Below are 17,529 nucleotides of genomic sequence, written 5' to 3'. Positions count from 1 at the left end.
GTGTGTGGCCAGCAGCCAGCGTGAGCGGCCAGCAGCCGCAGTGAGCGGCCGTCCAGAAGCCAGCGACTGATCTGCCTTGCCAGAGAAGAGCGCAATGATGGTGCCAACTTGGGCCAGTGAAGCAACATCCTCCACAACTAGATTGAAGAACAAAAAACGACAGCAACTTGTCTGTTCCCCTTCCCCCAATTCCCCAGCACTGTTCCCATCCCCCCAGTTCTCCAATAAAAATCTTTAAAAAAAAAAAAAAATACAAGTCTCCCATAACTTCCCCATTTCTTGCTCCCTAGAGTAATTACTTTCAGCTCCTTTAACTCATCTTTTTGATATTTACCTCCACAAATCTATAAATAACTGTGTTATAATGCTATTCTTTTTTTGTCTTGTTCCAATTTGGGGCATTCTCTATTGACTTCCCACTATCAAAGGTGAGTATGTAACTGTCTTTCACCCCCTTTTCCCAGTGCGGCTTCCACCACACAGGAATACACTTCCATCCCTCCACCATTCCCCCTGTAATTTCGTTAGATCAGAATTTAGGGTTTAATGTGTTTATTACATTTCAATTAAAAGTTTTTTAATTAAAAATCCAGTGGGTACATCATTTTGACTATATAAATGCCATTCACAGCTGAGTTGTCAGGTATATTGTGATTTATTCTCCTTTCAAGCCGATTTTGCATTCCCTGTAGTTGGTAATTGTCTGTAATCATTTCTCTTTGCTCAGTTTTCTCTGTATTTATTACTAACTCAAGTCCCCAGCTACCTCCCAGTGCTGTACGTCTCCTCGCAAGGGTTCAATTACATAAAGAATTCTATTCATTTCCCCTTGAATTTCTTCTGGAACTGTGTGTCCTGCTTTCATCTCATGGCTCCGCAGGCATGCTGCACAATTGTCAGCTGGTGCCACTCTGCACCTTGTTGCTGGGTTATCCTGTTTCTTCCTCTGTCTTACTTGCGTCCTCTTTTCGGTAGACCATATCCTGAAGTAACTTTCCAAAATAAGGAAGCTTGGAAGGTAAAATTCTGGTGACCCTGTACATCTAAAAATGTCTCTGTGATACCTTCATTTTCATTAGTAAATTGCTTAAGATATGGAACTCAAGATGGGAAATCCAATTCTCCAAAATAAAGCTGTTGACAAGTAGAATGCCATAATGATCCCTGATCCTATGAGATCTGTTTTTCCCTCTGAAAAAATTATAGAAGAAAAAAAAAAGCTTGTAGGATCTCCTTTTCATCCCCAGAGCTCTAAAATTTCACAGTGACGTGCCTTGATATGGAAATATTTTTATTCACTGAGCTAGATGCTTTCAACCCAGAAATGCAAGAAAATTTTTCTTGAATTTTTTTTTTCCTCAGAATTACCCTTCTTCCATGAGCCTGTTCACTCTTTTTAGAACTATTATTCAAATGCTGACCTTCCAGGACCAGTCCTCTAATTGTCTTATCTTTTCCCTCCTATTCTCCATTTCCTGGTCGTTTTGCTCCACTTTACAGGAGTTGTCCTTCATTTATCTTCTAACTCTTCTGCCAAATTTTTGTTGTTATCATATTTGCAATTTCCAAAAGCTTCCTTTTCTATGGTACCCTTTCCTTGTTTCATGGATGTAATAATATCCTCTGAAGGCACTTTGAAATGATTCTTTGGAAGTGTTGTTCTTCCTCCCAGCTCTTGTTTCCTTGTGCTTATTCTTGTGTCTTCTGTCTGTTAAGGCAGATGCTGTCCTCAAATGCCCGACAACCCATGTCTGTCTGCCTGTATTTAAGCGTGCCACTGAAAAGCCATTTGGCATCTCTTTGCCTGTGAGCGAGCCTCGCTGGCTCTGGTCTTCACAGTAAGGGGACTGGGCAGGAAAGCTCCCAATAGGAGCGATGTTAGGCGTCTGTTCTCTGGAACTAAGATTCTCCAGAAAGGACTCTCCCACTCCTGCCTGGAAGCTATGTGCTTACCTGCCGGTGTTCGGGGAACCAAGTGGGAAAAGATGACTGGGGGACGCCGAATAGTAAACTTTTCATTTAGCTTCTTGTCAGCAGACTCCTCCACCCTTACCTATGCTTGGTGCCCGTCAGTGCAGGCTCTTTATCCGCCCTGGAGAGTAAACGCCAGTCTCCACAGGTGGTAGAAGGAGCTGCCTCTGGGCTCAGCACAGGAAAGAGATCTAAGGAGCTGCTTCTCTACAGGACTCTTGTTAAAGTTTTCTCCTTCCTGCATAGTCGATGGTACATCCAAACTGCTTTTCTGTTTGTTTCTTTCTCCTGCCAGGCACCATCGTGTCCTGTGTCTCTTCAGGATTCTGCAGTGTAAACTGGTTGCTTCTTTGCTTTCTCTGCTGATGACATAGGATTCAGCTTTCTTAGGTCGGCTAAGGTAATTACCACCAATCCACCTACTCTCCAACCTCCAAAACTAGGTTGCCGTTTCCTCTCTCTTTCTGGTCCTTATGGGCTTATGACTTCTTTTAAAATATTTTGCTTAATACTCTTGTTTTACTGAGTTTCAGGAGAGAACAGAGCTAACTGTGGCTGTTCAAATGGCCACTTAAACCAAAAACTCTGTATTTTTAATGGGATAAAATAATGTATAACATAGCCAAAGACAACTGTAATCCTTTTTTGGAAAGTGTACATGCTTCGCAAATACTTAAATCGTTAGCATGCTTTTTACAAAGGCATTATTTATGCTATTTATTTTGTACTGTAAGACATTGATTTTTAAAGCTATATAACTCTAAATAAAAGTATATTTCTCAATGTCAAAGCTATCCAAAGTGTTATAATGGTCATTGTTATATAGTTTCTTTAGCACTATACTAGACATCTGGATATTCATTTTTGCTTGTGGAATTTTAACTTGGAAAAGGACTGTGGTATTTTAAATATATTTCAGAGACAAAAAGCTTCCGTACTGAACTGGTCAAGATGAAATGTCAGTGGATTAGCTGATTGGAGAAAAAAATCAGGGGACATATAACCAACGGGGTCACATAATTTTCCAAAACAGAGGTCTAGACAGATATGGCCAATAGACCCAGTACTTCACTGTACCTGCCAATACAGAGGCCATCCTTGAGAAGGTAGATAACTATAGCCCAATTCTGTCAAGTGGGTAACCCATCGAAGTTTTAAGATATCAAGGAACACCTACCTGAGGATGATTTTCATCAGCTTTTGTAGCCAGAATGCAGAAATCGCCACAGGTAGTAATAGAAATGAGACTCTTCACATATTTAACGTATTTCTCATTGTTTTTCGTATCCCAAAATACAACACAGTACTCTGGACGATCAGATCTGGTATAAGCATAAACTACAGTATTTGAGCAATAACCCCACTAGGAGGAAAGGGAGGGAACCAGAGGAGGGGAGGGAAGAAAGGAAAGAAAAAGGGAGAAAGAACATTTAACATTGGGAAATACAATAAAAATCATATTATTATATTTTTACTCTAGAAATATTGCAGATATTTGGTTTATCAGTTCTGACAAAATATATTCTTCAGAAATGGAAGACAATAGGACTGAACATTCAGCTTAATACCTTTTCTCATTAAAATAACAAAAAAATCTAAGTGTAATATAGATAGTTATAAAACAAATAATATACTGCAAAGATGAATTAGTTTAACTTTCCTTATTTTAATTTGTAAGATTTAAGCTTAAGTGGTGAAAAGTTCAGATTTTTCAACAGTCAATAATAGCTGCATGCGGGACAACGGGAAAAGTGATCCCTGTCAAAAGTTTAAATCCAAAAACAGATGCTTCCCCACCTCCGATCCACATTTTTTATATTTGATTTTTATGAGAATAACATACGCACATAGATTATAGTAAAATAATTCTACACGGTTTATTTAAAACAAAACCAAAAATACAACACCCCTAATTTCCTCCCAGGGTAGCCATTACAACTCTGTTAGCTGTAGCCATTTGAGTATTTATCTCCATATTACATATGTGCTGACTACAGACTCAGACACGTAGAGCTTTCCCTCCCATCTAGCTCTCCCCATATATTTATATGTAATTCTGAATAAATCAATATTCAGAATTGACAATGTTTACTATTCAAAGCTAAGCTATGTTTACTTCTTATACCATGATTACTTTTTTAAAAAATTTTTACTTTAAAATAATGTTAGATGTATACAAAAGTTGCAAAGATAGTACAGAGTTCCCTATACTCCTTTCCCAGTATCAACTATTGTTGATATCTTAACATTATTACCATGGTACATTTCTCACAACCAAAAAACCAACATTGAAAAAGCACTATTAACTAAACTCCATACTTTATTTGGATTTCATTAGTTTTGCCCCAATGTCCTTTTTCTCTTCCAGAATCCTATTTGGGATACATTATATTTAGTCATCACATCTCATTAGGCTCCCCCGGGCAGTGATGGGTTTTCAGGCCATCCTTGGTTTTGATAACCATGGCAGTTTTGAGAAGCACTCATCAGATATTTTGTAGAATGTCCCTCCATTTGGGTTTGTCCGATGTTTTCCTCATGCTCAAATTGGGATATTAGTTTTTAGGAAGAGCGCCACAGAAGTGAAGAGCTCCTTGCTTTTCTGTCACTATGTTTATTTGTGTTTTCTACTGTTTCATAGAAATGGAGGTATACAGCATATACTTTTGGGGGGGGGGAGGGCCTAGCTTCTTTCATTCAGCATAATTATTTTGATATTCATCTATGTTGCTGTATGTATCAATAGCTCATTCCATTTTGTTCCACTGGATATGTGTACAATTTGTATCCATTTGTATATATATATATATATATATATATATATATGTACAAAGTATGTATTCATTTATCTGTTGGTGGGTATTTGTAATATTTCCAGTTTGGGCTATTACAAATAAAAATGCTATGAACATTTGTGTATTAAAAAAATAAAATAAAATGAAGAGCTCGTCTCACTATGTCACTTCGGGGGAATGTGATATCCATGTGACTCACTGATGATGCTAACTAACCTTGATCTCGGGACACAGTAGTGTGTGCTGGCTTTCTCCACTGTAAAGTTACTCTCTTTCTTTCCCCTTTCCACATGCACTCTTTGGATGTGAGTCACTGGGTGCAACCCACACTCAAGTTGAGGAGCAGGGGACTACACTCCACCTCCTGGAGGGGGTGGTTTCTAAGTAAAGTCAGAAGCCCCTCTAAGGAAAATTTATTGCTTCTCTCCCATTTATTTATTTAAATAATTCATTTATATCAGTTTGTACTCATGGACATTTATATTATAATTTGGATTACAACCCAGCGTAACATCATTTATTTTGTTGCTCAACTTGTTCCAGCTCTGGCCACCGGGAACTCTTTCAGGTTGGCGGCCTTGTCTCTTTGGCATGCCTCCATCCTCTTGTTTTTTGAGCACTTCCTTACTTTTTGGCACTGTAAGATGTTCCAGGCTTATCTTGCACTTTTCCCAGCCTAGTTCTAGAGTCAAGTATTCTTAGTAGTTTACCAGATCAATCTCATACTTCAAAACTGGCTTTCGATCAAGTGTTAAATTAAGATAAAATACTGATTAGTTATTGTGCTTTTTATTCTCTTTTTCCCCATTCTGATCCATTCTCTGCCATTCTCTATCCTACTCTATGCCTTGGAGGCCAACTTCTATGAACTGCATGCCCTGGGCTACCTTGCCTTCTGGTTTGAAGACATCAGCAGGTGGAGAGAGGGCTGAAGTATTTACTCCCCCATGCTGCCTCCGCCTACCAGCTGGCAGTGGCTGTGCTCCAGCAGGTGGCCCCTCTTGTACAGCCACTGCTTTAGTGGATTCCACCAGCAACAATACTTGCTTATCTTACCCTCTGTTGCTAGTCTCTGGGCGCTGCTTTGTCATCCCTTACTGGTCCCCCTAACCCTGCCCATACCCCTGTAATGAACCATTCATCAATCTCTCTTCAATGACTTCTTTGAGCATGCCATCTGTTTCCTGCTGAGACCCTGACTATTGGAATAATGTTCTTAATTACATATAGTATTCCAGAAAATCTTCCTAGGTCTAAGGTCTTTACACTGAAAAAGACTCCTTTCCGCTGGTTTCAAAAGCAAAGTGGCTATGACTATAAGTAAGAAACATATATTACACTTTGAGGTATAACAAAGTTGATTTAGTAAAAAACAGCTTTTTTTTTTTCAACTGCTCGTAATACTCACCTTATAATCAGGTCGAATATTTGCAAAATATATAAAAGAATCAACAGCTAGTGCAATTTTCAGTCCACCTCCTTCCCAAGACAGTGCAGACATCTGCTTTCCAGGAACCTTCAAAGTACCCAGATGCTGAAAAAATAATTATATTTAACCGAAAGTATCACAATTAAAGAAAATACAAATTACCACCAATCGTTTTGCAGAAATTAAAACTGGTATGAAAATTATTTTGTGAAAGGTTGCTACTCACTTCAAAATCCTTTTCCTTAAATTTTTATCATGAAAAACAACATATGATAAGAGAAATTTACAAACCATAGCCAAAGAATTCAGTATCAAATTTCAAGAAATCTAAGACGCCAGAGATTTAAACATGCATCTTGATTTTTATGTACAACTAAGGAAAGAAAAAACACATTGCTAATTAAAATAGGGCAACTTTGATGATAAGATGCTTCCCAATTTTAGAATCATAAAAAAATTGTCTTCTTAGAATCAACGAATTATCATCATAATAAACTCAATCCTTAAGTCTTACCTCTTTTTCATCCCCCACAGCCAACCACTCACCAAGTCCTATTGCTTTTACGTCTATCCATCCCCCACAACTTTCCCGTCTTGAAAGAACTAGGATACTAGCCTCCTAAATGCAGTTTCACCTTTCATCTGTTTTCTCATTCCCACCCTCTACTCCCAAATTCAATCTCTACTGTCAGAATTATCTTTCTGGAACACAAATCTGGTCATATCCTACCCTGAAAATGTTTACTACTATTTAAAAATTAATAGCTCCCCACCATCACAATCTTTAGCATAATATACAATGCCTTTCCCCATCTGAGACAAAATTTCACTCTCTGGCTCAATACCCCACTATCTAGCCCACACACCATAATTCTTGTGTTCTCACTCATGAGAGAACTACTGTGCCTCTGTATCTTTGGCTCCTATGGTACCCCTTCTGCCTGAAATGCCCCATTTCTTCCCCCTGTATCTCCCCTATCCTCGCTAGTACTCATCCCCCTGGAGTACCTCTATTTATCCTTCAAGATACAACCTAAAGATTGTTTCCTGCCTTCTTCCCTCCTTCTATGGTTCCGGAGAATTTACACAGTGAGCTGCGGGAGAGCACCAACCTTCTCATATTCACCTTTATTTCCTACGCTTTAATACCGTGCTTGGTAAAGAGGTACTCAATCAATACATAAATGTGTTCTACATTCCCATTACTTTGCTCATACACTAACACAGTCCATTGTATAGCTAAATTAATGAGTCGATAAATGAATACAAAGACTTTTTTTTAATGAGCCCATAAAAAGAAAATATTTTTAATCTATGCTTATTTGACAGAACAGTATTATCCTGAGAATTTTAATAAATTATATTGGTATCCCTTGTTGTTAAGTAGATATGCTATCAAGTCAAACTTAATGTATTAAACTCCATTTGCCAGGGATACTAATGGGGGAAAAAAGTTTTAACCTGAAGGGTCCACTTTATCAGTCCTGCTACCTGTATGAAACCACAGTGAACAAACAGACGCTCAGAATAGCACTCTTGGTATTACCAGCCCACACTGGGAGGAGATAAAATCCTCTCCTAACTGCAAACCAGCCAGGTGGTGGCAACAGCAAGGAAAGAAAGCGGGCTCTGATCAGCGTTCAGGCAGCGCTGTGGTAAGCAGGCGTTTTCTCCTTAACTCTTTTCACGTGCACAACAGCGCCATGGGGTAGGTGGCGCCTTTATTTCAGGAAATAAGTAAACTGAGTCTCAAAGGTTAAATACCTTCTCTAAGTGAAAGCACATGGCGGAAATGGAGTTCAAAGCCAAGGCCGAGTCAAGCTGACTACAAACCCCTTGTTCGTTATTCCCTCCAAGGCTAAGACCACAGCGCAAAAACCGGAAGACCTTAGCCCTCAGAATCGAAAGCAAATTCTTCACTCAGGTTTGCCTTGAATTTAAATCTTTTGATACCTTTGTTCCAAGTTATCTTTCCTATCTTAATAACATAGATCCAAAAATAAATCCCCCATATAGTCACTCATTCCAAAAATACTGTGACTATTATACCCTGAGGAACTATCCTAGAGACTCAGTTATACCAAAAACCTCTCACAGTTTTCAACTTAACACGTACCACATTGTTTTCCAAGATAAAGCAAATAAGGCCTTAAAATCCATGTTTTTTAGTTGCAGAAGCCTGAACTAACAAAAATAAGCAGATAAAACTATATAATGATACATAAGCCAATGGCTATGAACAAAAAGAATGTAAATTAAGGTTAGAGCATAGAAATAAACATCAGATTTTTAATTTTTTAGAAGCTTTGAGAACTATGCTTTTGTTTTTCCTTAGCTTTTACATCTACCAGAATATTATTAGCTGACAATGTATAGAGAGTACCTACTCTCTAGAGCACCTTCTCCTGGGTAACTTTGAGATACTGATTCAAAAGCATTACTGACACCATTTCTTACCCCTATAGAAATTGTTAAAATATATTAAAATTAAAATATTAAAACAACTGGTGAAGGATTTTGTGTAGCCAAAAATACATATTTTTAAAGTCTATGTTCAATTTATAAAAACCAACAGGATAGCCAAAAGGGACTGAATATAGTCTAGAGTTACAAAATAAAATAGGTAAAAATTTATTAAGCTTCGTTACTAATAAGTTCTCATTTTCTAAATTCTTTAAAATTCATAATATATTAATTCTCCTATTTGTTATTTTCCACTACTTCTTCAAGAAAATTCTTTTTTTTTTTTTTTAGCTGAGCCATCCTGCCACCTGTTCGCAGTTCAGCGGCAGCTCAGCTCAGGCTGGGACTCGAACCACTATTGCTCAGAGCTCACACTCTTGAGCGAGCTCTTAACCAAATGAGCCACTCAGCTGGCCCTAAGAAAATTCTTTAAAATTAAACTTATTAATAATAGTGAAGACAACATATAGACTTATGAAAACAATGCTTATATTTTAATATAGCATCATCTAAGATTAATTATTAAGATAGATTTTCTTAAAATAATTATTATACAACAAATTAAAACAATTAGAAGTTTGGGGGAAGGGGATACAATACCTATGTTCAATATCTATTAATATAACATCTATAATAATATTTAATATAGCACATTAAAATCTAAAAATATTCATCAGAAACAACTAAATTACACTAAAAACAACTCAAAAACCAGCTGTGAAAATAGGTACATGTTCAGATCATAGAGAAAATATTCTAAATAACTATTCCATAGTGATTTCTTATATGAAACATCTGGTTTTCTAATGTACAGATTATACAATAAATTCCTTGATAATATACAACCATTAAGACTTATTCAAAGATATACACCTGATATTTCATCATTTTTTACTCCAAGTGTCCTTTTTAAAAAATACGACGTTGGGCCGGCTGAGTGGCTCAGTTGGTTAAGAGCTCGCTCAAGAGTTTGAGCTCTGAGCAACAGTGGTTCGAGTCAGCCCGAGCTGAGCAGCCGTGAGCTGCCAATAGGTGGCGGGATGGCTCAGCTAAAAAAAAAAAAAAAAAAAAAAAAAAAACGACGTTTATACCTCTTCCTCCATTCTTTTCCCCCCTGCCTTACTTACTGCATATTTCAATCAAAAGAAAGCAAGCAAAATCTTTAATACATTTACCTCGCCAAATGGAGTGTAAAACTGCACAGTGTTTATATCTTTATCCTGAGTGACAGCCTTCTGGGAGCCTCCCACAGCTAACACGCTGCCAATGTGGTTCCACTGGATACTTACGACATACATGCCAGTATCAATTAAAACAGGATCTAGTCAAAAAAAAAAAAAAGGCAACTGTGGTAAAATACTTAGCCTAGAGAACTTTATTATCTTAAGAACAATTTTAAAATATTTTTTAATTCTCCATATTAAAAAAAAGAAGAAGAAAATTACATACTTTGGTCATTCTCATGTCTCATTATCTGGCACCTCCCATTGTCAAAACAAACAGCAAGGCAGGGGCAGTCTGGCTCCACGTAGCCTTCAGTGCCGTGGTACCAGTGAATCCCAGCAATACTGATCGCGCCAGTGACATTCACCAAACAATTCAGTTTCATTTTCATCTAAATAAAATCAGTTAAGTTAGTATTCTGTATTTTAAAACAGGTCAGTAAGAATACAGTATTGTAGAAAGAACACTGAAAGCAAGATTTAAAAATCTGGTTTCAAATGCAAGCTCCATCCCTTACTGGTTTACCAACCCTGGACAAATCACTTCACCTGAGTTTCAGTTTTCCCCATTTGCAAAATGAGGATTTAAATAAAAATTTTAAAAATTAAGAGAGTTTTTAGGAGACTCAAATAATAAGGGGTGTATGAAAATATTTAGAAAATAGCAAAGTGTCACACAAAAAGTTAGCTAGTATCAGTTTCAGTTTTGTTTTTATGTAATGTCCCGACGCTGACTAAAAACAAAACTGCCCATAAGATCAGAGATCCATCATAGTTATATCACACAAAGCCAGAGTTCTTGAGATAATGCCACCTAAGCCTATTCTACTTTGCCTCTTTTCCAGGACCTGATTTTTGTCCCTTACAGTTGAAGTCTTCCATTCTTTTCATAAGCAACCGTTAGTCGCTTGCTACAAAAACATTCTTGGTATCTCATGTAAACTTTGGCTTCAGGTACTAGACAACACAAAGATTAAACTGCACGTCATCTACTCAGTATCCCTCAGCTTCAGTACACTGAAATCTTGTCTTTTCCAGCTACCAAAACATCAGAACAAAAAGCATTAATTGACCTTGAAGCAACACAGGCATTTTTTTTTAATAAGACAAAATTTTAGACAATAGAAAAAAAACTTGAAGACTTTCTTGATTACACAAAGCATCATAATAAATAAAGGTATAGGCCGGCTGAGTGGCTCAGTTGGTTAAGAGCTCGCTCAAGAGTTTGAGCTCTGAGCAACAGTGGTTCGAGTCAGCCCGAGCTGAGCAGCCGTGAGCTGCCAACAGGTGGCGGGATGGCTCAGCTAATAAAAAAAAAATAATAATAAAAAATAATAATAATAAATAAATAAATAAATAAAGGTATATACATATATGAATAATATATTTAAAAATCATATAAAATTATATAAATAAAACTAATAAATAGATGCATATATACTTACTACAAAATTCCCTTGATTATCATAAATGTGTATTTCCCCATTTGCCATTCCAAAAAGTAAGATTTTACTATCTGCAGACCATGCTACATGGCATAACTGTATACCCTTCAGATCTTTTCCCCAAATGCGATTCCCTAAAACAAAACATACAACATAATTATTTCATTAAAAGTTCAAGGCTATGATTCTCCACCAACTGCTCTAAAAATTTTTGTTTTGCTGAAGAGTTTTCACATTCTTCACAGCATTCATATGTTTGTTTACTTTATCAATAAATATTCGTTGAGCAACTACTACGTGTCAAACACCCTAATACACATTCGAAATAGCAATGTTTCCAACTTTCTCCCTTCTCTTCTAAGCTCTGACCCAGGATCTCACTCCCAATTAGCAGATGAATTCATATAAACTTTCAAAAAAATCCCTCATTTCCACTTTCAAACATTCAAAACATAACTGAATCCACTCTTATCCTTTCTGCTTTGCCCCAACGAAGAAAGACGCTATGTCCCCAACGGGACACCGTCTAAAGATAATCCCTCCACCTATTCTCCCATCTAATCCCTTCCTAGTTTTGCAAAGATCTCCCTCTGCTGATAATTCACATTTTCTTTCTCTTTCAACTCTTCTCTTCAGGCCCTTTCTTATGAGCATTTCAACATATTCAGATCTATTCCTCTTCAAAACTACCATCTCAAATAAAAGCAAGCAAAACAAAGAACACTTTCTCAACCCTAAACTCCCCTCTAGCTACCACCCTATTTGTACCATTCCCTTCCCAGCCCAACTTCTTGAAAGCATTATCTACACCTGTAGTCTCCACTTCCTCACCTCCCACTCAGCCCTCAGCCTAACCCAATCTGGCTTCCGCCCACAGCTTCACCGAAAGCCAGAGGCCACTAATGGCCTGTTGCTAAATCAAGGATACTTCTCTTTTCTTTTTTTTGACCATCCCTTCCTTCCTTCTTGGTTTCTATGAGTCTGTGTACTCCTTGATCTCTAAGACTTCTACTTTTGGAGTACCCTTTATAGAATTCTCTTCTTCTATCTATCCATTAAATGACACTGGTTCTTACTCCACAGATGGCTTAGATTTTTCATCTATTCCAATGGTTTAAATTGGAATATATCACCATCCAAATATTAGTGATTCCCAAAATTATGCCGTCAGCCCAGATATTTCTGAAATGCAGACATACATGTCTAACAATGCTCTAGAAGCAGTTACTTGGATGTCCTATCACATGACAAAATCAACAAGTTCAAAACTGAAATCTTCCCTCAAAACCAGTCTTTCTCCCACATCCCTTATTTCAATGAAAGGCACCACCATCCACCCAGTTGTCAAAGCTAAAAACCTGACTATCACCCTAGACACTTCCATCCCCTCATCCCCATTCCATCAATAAGGTCCTATCTACTCGTATTCTAACTTCTAAGTATTTCTAGAATACATCTACTTACTTCTTCTTCCTTGTCATTACCCTGGTTCAGGCTACCATCCACCATCATCCGTCACCTGAGCTACCTTAGTAATTTCCTCTTGGTACGCTTGCCCCCCTTCTTTTCTTTTTCCATTATTTATATTGCAGTCACAGAGATGTTTCTAAAGAACAAATCTTATCACATTGTTTCCATTCGTAAAACCTTTCATTGGGGTCCCAATGCTACTAGAGTTAAGTCAAAAATCCTTGTATAACTTATGATCTTCATGGTCTGGCCTCTGCTAATCTCTCTAATTTCATCACATACAACTCTTCTCCCTAGTATTATACTATATTAATTCTCAAAATGTACCCAAAGTGAGGCTAAGTTCAACCCCTCTGGACCTCCTCAAATGCCATTTCTGAGGCACAGCACATTCTGCACATCAGCCTCACTTGCGGCTAAGTTTCAGCATAGATATCACCTCCTCCAGATGCATTCCCTGATTCCTCCAAGTCTGGGTTACATACGTACTTGTACATGTTGCTGTGTTCTCCCTGTCTAAGCATTTACCACAGGCATTGTAATGCTTGGTTACTTACCCATCTCTCCTGGTCTAGAGCTGGAATATTTTTTTTATTGTAACTGTTGCCTAAAACTACATTTGTGACTTTGTAGGCTCTCAGAAACATTTGTGCAATTCAAAGTTACACACACACACACACACACACACACACACACACACACACACACACAAAACGCACATGAAAATGACTTAAAAATAAATTATTTCTCTATAGACAGAGTTTCACATTAAAACAAAGGAACAGGCTTTCAGAAGTCCAGTGTTATCTGTGAACTAGAATTTGAAAGACAGGTTTTAAGGCTATGAAACACAGCGAACAATGATATGTTCAGCTCTACTAAAAAATGACCAGATGAGCGTTTCACAATACATAGAAATATCGAATCATTATGCTATACACCTAAAATTAATGTTATATGTCGATTACATCTCAACTTAAAAAAATAACCAGAGATTGTTATATCTCTATATAGTTTTTTGAAACTAAAATCTACACATTTATAATACAGTATAACCAGTGTAAAGGTAAATTATTGGGTTGTCGGAAAAGTCGTGATGCATTTTTGCAATGAAAAACATAGAAAAAAACACATCATGACTTTTCCGACAACCCAATATATAATTAGGCAGACATACTTAAAATAATCCTTAAAAATTAATTCACTTTTTTCAGTGCCACTGTAAGAAAGTATATTTTATACTTGATATACTTAAAAATAAATGATTCTTGAATGTCACCAAATTATATACCCAGTTTTCTTTTTATTTTTCTGTCAGAATGCTAACATTTGATAATTTAAAGCCCTAATCATAAAAAGTCAGCTGAATCTTGATCTGAGTTGTGTGTGCGACGGGCATTACCATCCACCGAGCCAACGATCACAGCTCCGTCCTCGTACACGATGCAGATCTTCTGTCCGTCAGCGTTCCAGCTCATGCTTCGAACCACGGATTTGTTCCTGTTGTTGATCATCTCCTCATACCAAGAGCCTATTTTCACAAATTAAAAAAAAAATTACAAGTCAAAACTTGCTCATCTGTGAAACAGTACTTAAGAGCTGAAAACATCCTATAAGATACAATGTGGAATAAATAACTGCAAAGTTTTCTACAACCTGAGACATCAAACTATAAAACCTTCAAATCCAGCATAAATGAAGTGAAAATTAACTTAGTCTTTGACTAGTAATTTCTTCATAATGTCACAGAAAACAAACTAAATGCCCATCTTTTTTCTCTTTTATCTCCCTTTCTTTCTGTCAATTAAAAAGTAAAACTTCATTTGCTTTTGAAGGGCCAAAACAACTGATTTTTCTCAAAGCCTAACTTTTCCCATTTGAACATACTTCAGACAATAACCTAGGAAAAAAACAGAATAACCACAATAACTTTATATGTATGCATAAACTCCCCAATGATTAATTATAAGCATAATAAATACAAGCATATTAGGTAAAAAGTCTAAGCCTGATTGAAAAATATTTTCAATTTTCAAAATTTTCAAAACAGCTCATATCACATTGCTGAATAACAAAAAAATTCTTATATACAAGATTGGAGTGAGATGTGACTTCTCAAGGTAAAGCCAAATGTGAGGCAAATCACAAGGCTATTTTGTTGTGTTTTGTTTTTCAAAAGGCATAACTATATTCTGGTATAGGGAACTCTGGCCTGAAGTCAAGCAAATAATCGTGTAATTTGAAATTAGTCAGAGCAGGGTATTATCAGAGTAGAAACGAAGGCCCAGAGAAGACCCACACTGGAAAACGACAAAATTCCTCCTGTACTTTCACACTCTACTCCCTACACTCACATAAACTTTTTTAAAAATAATAAAGTTGTGAGGCGACCAGTTAGCGCAGGTGGTTAGAGCACAGGCTCATAGCACCAAGGTTGCTGGTTTGATTCCCACGTTGGCCAGTGAGCTGCACCCTCTACAACTAGATTGAAACAACTATTTGACTTGGATCTGATGGTACTAGAAAAACACACTGTTCCCCGATGAAATTTCTTAAAAATAAAATAATAATAATAATAATAATAAAGTTGTGTACTACGGCATATTTTTTAACTAAGAATTTTTAAATGGTATACCCTGAACATTTTCAAAACAATACACATGAACTAAGGTACCCTTTGATTCAAAGATGATGGCTACAGGCCTTGGAGAATACGTATTACGAGGTTTTTTTTCCCAGAATAGTGGTACACCTAAATTACTCCTTCTCTCGCTCTGTCTTGTGGGCAAAAGGCACAAATTGTGAGCCGAGTCAGAGCTGAGATGAAATCTGTATCCATGAAAGAAAAGGAAGCTAACTGACTCAATAAAGGAAATGAATTACTGCCTTTAACTTCTTAATAAATGTGTTTTTATCTACTTAACTTAGCACTGACCACATAGAAACTACTTCTTATTGCAAACCTGGAAAAACAAGAGCTCTCTCAAGCAGAAACTACTCTGCTAAGAGTCTAAGTTAATTTTGGAAATAACCAACAATCACCTAATTCATCTTCCTAAGAAAGGTCACAGGTTCAAAGGAAATAAAGTTAAAAGGATAAATAGGCAGCAGTAAATCCAGAAATATCATCCCTATGCAGTCAGGATGAACTGTTGCTGGTTAAAAGGGACCTATTTCAAAGATGTTATTTCCCTATCCAAATACTGTAATTCAGACTCCAATTTGTGAAAAACTGAATAAGCGCTCCTACTATACCTTTATATAACATCCAAACAATGATAAGCCCATTTTGATCACTCGTAGTCAACTTCTGATATTGTTCATTCCATGTTACAACTTGAACAGAACCTACAAAAATATAAAACAATTCAGAAACTACAAAAAGGCTACACTTCCAAAATTTACTGTAACAAACACCAAGAGCATGTTAAAATCAATACCATTCCTGTGCAACTAACCAGTCTTTAATATTAGTAAAAAATATTTACAGGATGCAGTTGCTATTATCACTTATTTTCTGTAAGACTGCACAATACTATTTTTCATGTTTTTTCCTATTTCATGGCAGCGAAGGTACCTACTATAGTCAGCTACCACAGCTACCATATATCTAATGACAGAAACAAATGTAAGATTTATCCCATTGGCCAGACTTCCAAGGATTACAATGCCCCAAGGACATCATACTAAGTACTTGTTTGTTTGTTTGTTTTGGGGGGAAGGGGGGTGGATACTGTTTGTTAGTGGCTGATATGTCCCCTAATCTCGCTTCCCCCTTTGTTTTCCATTTTATTAGTAATATACTCTGGAGTATATCTTAAATCTCTGAGTTACAGAAATAATTGATTTTGTTTTTTACAATTTTAATCCCTAAATATTTAAGTGTGCCTTTCTTAAGAATAAGGACATTCTCTTTCATAACCATATTAAAAATCAGGAAATTTAATACTGATGTAATATTATTCTCTAACCCACAGTCCACATACAAATTTTATCAATTGTCTAAATAACGAACGTCCTTTAGATACTTGTTTTTCTCATCCCAAAAGCCAATCTAGAATCACAAAGTGCATTCAGTTGCTCTCTCTTTAGTCTACTTTAAACTGGAACCATGGGACAGATTTTAAGGATGGATTATACCCTATTCATATACAGGTAACAGCATTTTCCAATGTATAAAATAACAGCCACTTTTTTCAGATTTATTGAGGATATGTAATCATGTAAAAATTGTTGAGTGACTCTAGGCTGTGCTAATTATGGCTCAATAAAAATGATTTCTATAAATATTACCATTTTTTAAATGATGACAATTCTGCATTAAGTAGACGGTTTCTAAATGCCTACAGATAATACTATTCAAATATGATTTTTAAAATTACATGACTCACCACTATGGCCTTCAAGATTTTGATTCATTGAAAGATTACTGGGGGCTGCAAGACCCCTCAATTTTGCATCATCTAGAAAAACAAAATAAAAAACAATATGGCAAATATACAAAAGTGACAGATTATAACACTTTGACACATCTTGCTTTTTTTTTAAAGGAGTTCCTATTCCTGGACGATGTTAGAAAGACTTTTTTAAAAAGCATGCCTCGGGCCGGCCGAGTGGCGCGATGGTTAAGAACTCGCTTGGGATGCCAGAGGGCCCCAGTTCGGATCCCACATATGAGGGCCAGTGACACTGGCCTCTGCAGCTAAGATGCTGAACAACAGCTCAACCTGGAG

The 17,529-nt window shown here is 36.8% G+C and overlaps 1 protein-coding gene across 2 annotated transcripts in view; it reads right to left on the bottom strand.

Moving 5' to 3' along the window:
- WDR35 (WD repeat domain 35) overlaps positions 1–17,529 on the bottom strand; it is a 57,709-nt gene that overhangs the window by 35,847 nt on the left and 4,333 nt on the right. For both annotated transcript variants that reach the window (XM_019653651.1, XM_019653732.1), the window contains exons 3-10: positions 17,188–17,259; positions 16,052–16,144; positions 14,199–14,327; positions 11,327–11,460; positions 10,108–10,273; positions 9,834–9,979; positions 6,175–6,300; positions 3,149–3,334 (exon numbers count right to left, since the gene is read on the bottom strand). In XM_019653651.1, coding sequence (XP_019509196.1) covers positions 3,149–3,334; positions 6,175–6,300; positions 9,834–9,979; positions 10,108–10,273; positions 11,327–11,460; positions 14,199–14,327; positions 16,052–16,144; positions 17,188–17,259 — 1,052 coding nt within the window. The remainder of the gene's footprint in view (positions 1–3,148; positions 3,335–6,174; positions 6,301–9,833; positions 9,980–10,107; positions 10,274–11,326; positions 11,461–14,198; positions 14,328–16,051; positions 16,145–17,187; positions 17,260–17,529) is intronic.

Source organism: Hipposideros armiger, unplaced genomic scaffold, assembly GCF_001890085.2.
Source record: "Hipposideros armiger isolate ML-2016 unplaced genomic scaffold, ASM189008v1 scaffold_0, whole genome shotgun sequence".
Taxonomy (NCBI): Eukaryota; Metazoa; Chordata; class Mammalia; order Chiroptera; family Hipposideridae; genus Hipposideros; species Hipposideros armiger.
This window is presented reverse-complemented; position numbering and strand designations above follow the sequence as displayed.